General features: G+C 38.0%; 1 protein-coding gene across 1 annotated transcript; it reads left to right on the top strand.

Annotated features, from left to right (window-relative positions):
* The first annotated feature begins 3874 nt into the window (after positions 1-3874).
* On the top strand, positions 3875-4831 carry OR2K2 (olfactory receptor family 2 subfamily K member 2). Its single transcript, XM_006142801.1, has one exon. It carries the CDS (start codon positions 3878-3880, stop codon positions 4829-4831), a length of 954 nt encoding a protein of 317 aa, XP_006142863.1. The 5' UTR covers positions 3875-3877.
* The last annotated feature ends 1969 nt before the right edge of the window (positions 4832-6800 follow it).

Here is a 6800-nt window from a genome sequence, read left to right as displayed (position 1 = left end):
TTTTTGTCATGCTACTGTGAAAAAGCTCTTCTCATTCTTATTTATATCATAATGAATTCATGCACTTTTAGTTTATTCCATCAATGATAATTTTTTTAAAAAAATTTTTAAAAGTTTATTCTAGGGTCTGGCAGGTGGCGTGGTGGATAGGGGTGCTGAATTTTCACATGGCCGACCACGATTACAGTCCCAGACCTGGCAGCTTCCTTTCTCACTTTCCCTTTCTCTCTCTCTCTGTCTTTCTCTGGTCAAATTAAAAAGCAATAACAACAAATGCAATTAAATAAATACTTAGAAGGTTTATTCTGTGTATGAGAGAGGGACAGGAGAGAGAGAGACACAGAGAGAGGCACCCCCAAATGGTCTTCATGCCATGATCCAGCCCAGTATCAGCCAGCCTGGATAATGGACATGTGCATCTTCCTGGATGAGATGCCAAGACCTGTCCCTTGTGAGCTGTGTTACTCCTGAACTACCACCTGGCCCCAGTTTTTATTTTGCTGCTCAAAATAATCTGTCTCAGATTTGACAATAGGGGCTTCATCAAGTGGGTTTCTATGACTTCTTTTCCCCCAAAAAACGTTTCTTTCTTCCATGTGAGAGGGAGATGAAGGGGCCACTACCAACAGGGACTTTGTGTTGCAATTTTGTCCCACGCTTCAGTCAGCTGGGATTACAGGCATATGTTGATGTGTGTGACATGCACGGGGAAGTCTTAGGACTCAAACCAGAATCTTTCTATATGGCCTCAGCATTGCAGAGAGGCTGAGGCCACACCACCACCATGGCTGGCCTCTGTGACCTTTGGATATCATTTTTTGCCTGCCTCTTAGATTCCAGAAGGACAAAAACTTTCATCTTTTCTTTGCTCCAATTCTATTAGTCTTTTTTAAAAAAATAAACTCATATTTTTAAAATAATTATTTAATTTTACTTATTATTATTACTTTAAAATTTGCTATAGACACAGAGAGAGTGTGTGTGTGCACGAAAGAAAGCAAGCCACCAGGGTCCGGGACTTGAATGATAGTTGGCCATGTTAGAGTCCAGCACCTTAACCACCACGCCACCTGCTGGTCCTATCAGATGTCTTTAGAAGGAGTTGAAAATGGCATTTAGAAAGCAACATCTGGGTATTTTGTGTACCTATTGCTATGAAGGTTTCATTGCTCTAACATCCTGTGTGTATATCGAATATGTGTGTATTGAATGAACCTTCTGATCATTTGTTGGGACATTCAATATTTACTTGTGGCTTAAAGGAGTAAATATTCTTCCATTAATTTCTAAGTACTAGGGAGTACTTCAACAAATGGAAAAAATGTATCTTAGAATTCTAGGGACATCTTTTCTCTGTATTCTGCTAAGTACTTTACACTGTCATTGTATATTTAAAAACACTTTGACATTGCTAGAAATTGACAGGTAAAGGGGCATAGAAGGCCTTGAATTCTTTGAATGTATTTTGAGAAATCTATTTTGGTTCACTAAAATTTTAATTAATTAATTAACTTGGAGAGGTTTTTGTATAGGGCACATGAGCTCACCAGACAGACAGAGAGAGACAGAGAGATAGTAGGTGAGAAATCACCCCCCAGGGGGGATGGCCATGCCGCAATCCCTTCTCCTCCATTCTCCTCTCAGGATCTTGGGCATGCACGCACACATGCCCGGCGTGAGTTTAAGCCATTGGGCCCAGGACTCGAACTGCGGTCGACTACATGGGAGTCTAGTGACATAGCCATTATGCTAACTGCTGGTCCCACATTCTCTGACTTTTTAAAAGTTCGATATAATTGGATCTTTGGGACATTATCCCTGAGGGATCTGAAGTTTCAAACCTCTGCATATATATAGCTGCTGAACTTTAAATTGTTCAGGGACAGCAGATAATCCCCCAAAACAACAAATGATTTAGGTTTACATAGTGTTTCAGTTACTATCCTTTGGCATTTTTGTTATGGTACACACAGTCAATAAGTTTTAAAGAAAAGAATTGCACTATTGATTTTTACCTAACAACATTTAACACAGATGCATTCATTTTTTCATGCACATAGCTAGTGTAAGAACAGCATAAAGCAATATTTTGAGTTGGTAACTGGAAATTCAGATGGAAGGACAGATTTTTTTTGGCTACTATTTTTAGACAGTAGAAAACATCAAATCCCAGGTAACTGAATTGCGTTTTGCTTCTAAGACCATTGTGTTTGCTAGTCAACAGTAGCACAAAAAATCAAATTTTTAAAAGTGATCTTTTATAAGTCTACAAGTTTTTTGGTAGAGAATCTGTTAAATGTAAGATCTGACAGAGAAATATGTAAAAAATAATCTATTAATGAAATGAATGAAAACCAACCACTGTGATGGAGAGAAAAATGGATCTCTTAGGAAGAAAAGCAAAAACTCTGCATGTTTGAGCACCACAGAGGGGAGTAGTACTGACAGCTATTTCCTAAAATACTAAAGAGATATTCAGTGTTACTGATAATATTTAAACCTGCAATATAAACTGCTTGGGAACTGGTGACTAAAACAGAAAAAGTAAAGTGAAAGAACTTGTTGATAGGCTAAATATAGATATAGGGAAGGGAGAAGTTAAAGATCATGTAACATAGTGAGAACAATTTGAGAATTATTACATTCCCATTGTAGGGGCATAATACTATAAGATATTGCCCCTAAATTATGATTTTCATTGTTACCATCTGCCAGCTTTTTAAATATGCTGAACTGGGAGGAGAATAATAGCATTGACTGAAATTGAGAAACTAAGAATGGCAGTGAGGAGAAAGTGAAGACTGACCTATTATAATGTAAACCATATAACTGAGGGATTTGTCTGTGAAAGAAGGAGCAAAAAAGAGGAGGCAGTTCTCTTAGTGTAACAATGAGGGGAATTGTTAAGGACATATGTATTTGAAATAGAAAGGAAAAAAATCAGTGGGGAAAGAAAAAGATTGAAAGTGATAAAGAACAATAGAAATTCAGAGGCAAGGTAAGTTTTCTGTGATAATTTCTTGTTAATGTGTAATGTAAGATGTAAAGTAATATATAGCTGATCTATTATCTTATTTTCAAAGAAAATGTAAGGTAATTTTCTAGAAGGTTTAATTTCTGCCTTTTTCTGGGTATTCACGGGCTTTGATGTATAATAAAATATTGCTTAGGTACAAGTTTTAGAACTCTTTGTATACTTAAATAGGCATGGAGCTCAGTAATGAATGTGTAGTGAATCTATCAGTTTTAAATGAGTTGGGTTATTGTGTGTCATAAACTGGCTCTTAAATATAATTACAGAATATAATTTGTAATACTTTAAGCAATGTCATCTTTTTTGAAACTAGTGCGGACCTCAAAGCTGTTAGGACAGAGTTCAATTAGACTCAGAACTTCATAGATACCGGTTTGAAGTTCATTTCTTTCAACATTTCTCCTCTTCTAATACATATTATATAAATATTATACTAGTTTTTACTGTATGAGCTTTCTTTTTCTCATTTATCTCATTTTCCTAATTCATGCTCAACAATTTATTCAGTGTACATCCATATTTTTCCACATCCACTCTCAAATCTTTATTATAAATATACCATGTGCTAAGTATAGGATTATATGCTGAGATTCAATATGAAACAATATTTTTTTTTCACATTTACTGTTTTCTAAATTTTGTTATGGAAGAATTTTTTTTAATGTAGACTAAACCTGCTTTCCCCTGTAGATCAATAAATACACTATCCGGTAGTTTTTTTTTGTGGTAAATCTGTGTTTATAACAGTGAAAATAACTTTCATATATGAACATTATACTTTATTTCTTAATGTCCTCAGAAAGGAAGAGAATAACACCAGAATAATTGCAAGTTAAGAAAGAAATGCAAGGAGAAAATTTCACCATTTGGAGCTTTTTTTTCCTGGAAGGATTTTCCCGATACCCAAGGTTAGAGATTGTTCTCTTCGTCTTCAGCCTTGTAATGTATCTGATAACCCTCTTGGGTAATAGCACTCTTATTTTAATTACCATCTTAGATTCACACCTTCAAACCCCCATGTACTTGTTTCTTGGAAATCTCTCTTTCATGGATATTTGCTACACTTCTGCTTCTATTCCTACTTTGCTGGTGAACTTACTGTCCCCCCAGAAAACCATTATCTTTTCTGGGTGTGCTGTACAGATGTATCTGTCCCTTGCCATGGGCTCCACAGAGTGTGTGCTCCTGGCCGTGATGGCATATGACCGTTATGTGGCCATCTGCAACCCACTGAGATACCCCATCATCATGAACAGGCAGGTCTGTGTGCAGATGGCCACTGTCTCCTGGGTGACAGGCTGTCTGACTGCCCTGCTGGAAACCAGTTTTGCCGTACAGATGCCCCTCTGTGGGAACCTCATCGATCACTTCACATGTGAGATTCTGGCAGTGCTGAAGTTAGCTTGCGCAAGTTCATTGCTCATGGACATGATTATGCTGGTGGTCAGCGTTCTCCTTCTGCCCATTCCAATGCTCTTAATTTGCATCTCTTACGTCTTCATCCTTTCCACCATTCTGAGAATCAGCTCAGCAGAGGGGAGAAACAAAGCCTTTTCTACGTGTGGTGCCCACTTGACTGTGGTGGTGTTATACTATGGGGCTGCTCTTTCTATGTACCTAAAGCCATCTTCGTCAAACTCACAGGAAATAGACAAAATTATCTCATTGCTTTATGGAGTGCTTACCCCTATGTTGAACCCCATCATTTACAGTTTAAGAAACAAAGAAGTCAAAGATGCTATGAAAAAACTGCTGGGCAAAATACCAATTGCATCCAACATGAACGTCTCCAACTGAATGCCTGTGTTTTTACTAGGGATGCACCCCTGGCGGAACAACTTATAACCCTCTAGAACTTGGACTCGACTCTTAGTTCTATACTTTCACAGTTATATGTACACATAGAGTGATCACATGTGGACAGTAGTACATTCCATTTGCATTTATTAATATTTGCTGTCTTTTGTGTTTCATGGTTGTAAGAAGATTTGAGTTAAGAGTCATCAAATGTTTAGACCAGATGGGAATTGGATAAATTTACAGTCGGTGAATGTTAGTGCTAGAAGAAACTCTATAACTTCGCAAATTAAATCTTTTCTCAAATGAAGTGGGAGCATAAAGAAACAAACAATAAACAATGGTTTTGGTTATGTGAGAAAGCAAAACAAAAAAATTGCTCAACATTACACATATTCAAAAGTGGGACTACACATTCTTCTGACTTCTTGACCCAAGCTTATGCTACTACATGGTAGTGGTTCCCTACTTACCCTTTGTTTTTCTTTCTTTCTTTCTTCTTTTTTTTTTTTTTTGGATAGGTTTTTTGCTATAGGGTGCATGTGCTTGCCAGAAAGACAGAGAGAAACAGAGAGACAGAAAGTGAGAAATCACCCCCAAGGGAGATGGCCATGCCGCAATTCTTTCTTGTCCATTCTCCACTTGGGATCCTGGGCACACATGCACATGCACCCGGCATGAGTTTAAGTCGCCGGGTCTGGGATTCGACTGTGGTCAACTACATGGGAGTCCAGCGACATAGCCATTATGTTAACTGCTGGTCCCTCTTTTTAATTTTTAAATAATTATTTTATTTAGCTATATTTATTTTAATTTTAATTTGACCAGAGAGGAACAAAGCCAGAGAGAGAGAGAGAGAGAGAGAGAGAGAGAGAGGAAGCAAGCCACCATCTCCGGGACTTGCACAGCAGAAAAAGAGAGGAAAAGAGAAACCAACCCACCATATCCGGGACTTGAACAGCGACAGCATTTGGCCATGTAGGAGTCCAGCTCCCTTAACCACTATGCCATCTGCTAGCCAGTTACCCTTTGTTTTTCGAAACTCCGATTATAATTCCTTGTTTTCTTTTTCTTTTTTTTTTGGAGAGGTTTTCGCTATAGGGCGCGTGCGCTCGCCAGACAGACAGAGAGAGACAGAGAGACAGAAAGCGAGAAATCATCCCCCAGAGGGGATGGTCACGTCGCAATCCCTTCTCCTCCATTCTCCTCTCGGGATCTTGGGCATGCACGCACACGCGCCTGGCATGAGTTTTATTTAAGCTACTGGGTCTGGGATGCGAACTGCAGTCGACTACGTGGGAGTCCAGCGACATAGCCATTACGTAACTGCTGGTTCTCATAACTTGTAGAATCTTTTGGATTTTGGGTGTATACATCCACATTATGTATAATTTCATTTCTTCCTCTCCAGTCCTTACACCTTTTACTTATGTTTTTTGTTTTTCATTTTTGTTGTTTGACTTGTTGTGTGGCCAGGAACTTTAGTATGTTATTGACATTTTTTCCTATTCCCAGTGTATAAAGATTAAAAAATAATCATGAGGTAACCAGCAGATGGTGTGGTGGTTAGGGTGCTGGATACTCCCACATGGCCAACCACAGTTCGAGTCCCAGAACTCAAAGCCACCTGGTGGCTTCCTTTCTCACTTTCCCTCTCAAAGCCACCTGGTGGTTTCCTTTCTCACTTTCCCTCTCTCTCTTTCCTCCTCTGTGTCTCTCTCTGGTCAACTTAAAATAAATGAGTGAATAAATAAAATTAAATAAATAATTAAAACAAATCATGAATCTGTGTCGAATTTTGTTACATGCTATTTCTGTAATGACTGAAATGATCATGTAATTTTTCATCTCAAATAGTAAAAATGTTGTAATTATATTAGTTTTCTCATATTTAAACCAAGTTTTTAATTCTTGGAATAAATTCAATCTGGTCAAAGTGGTAGTATTTTATGTATTGCTGAATTCAGTT

This window comes from Tupaia chinensis, unplaced genomic scaffold, assembly GCF_000334495.1.
Source record: "Tupaia chinensis unplaced genomic scaffold, TupChi_1.0 Scaffold000081_1, whole genome shotgun sequence".
NCBI classification, from domain to species: domain Eukaryota; kingdom Metazoa; phylum Chordata; class Mammalia; order Scandentia; family Tupaiidae; genus Tupaia; species Tupaia belangeri.
The sequence above is the reverse complement of the archived record's forward strand: the minus strand, read 5'-3'. Positions and strand labels throughout refer to the sequence as shown.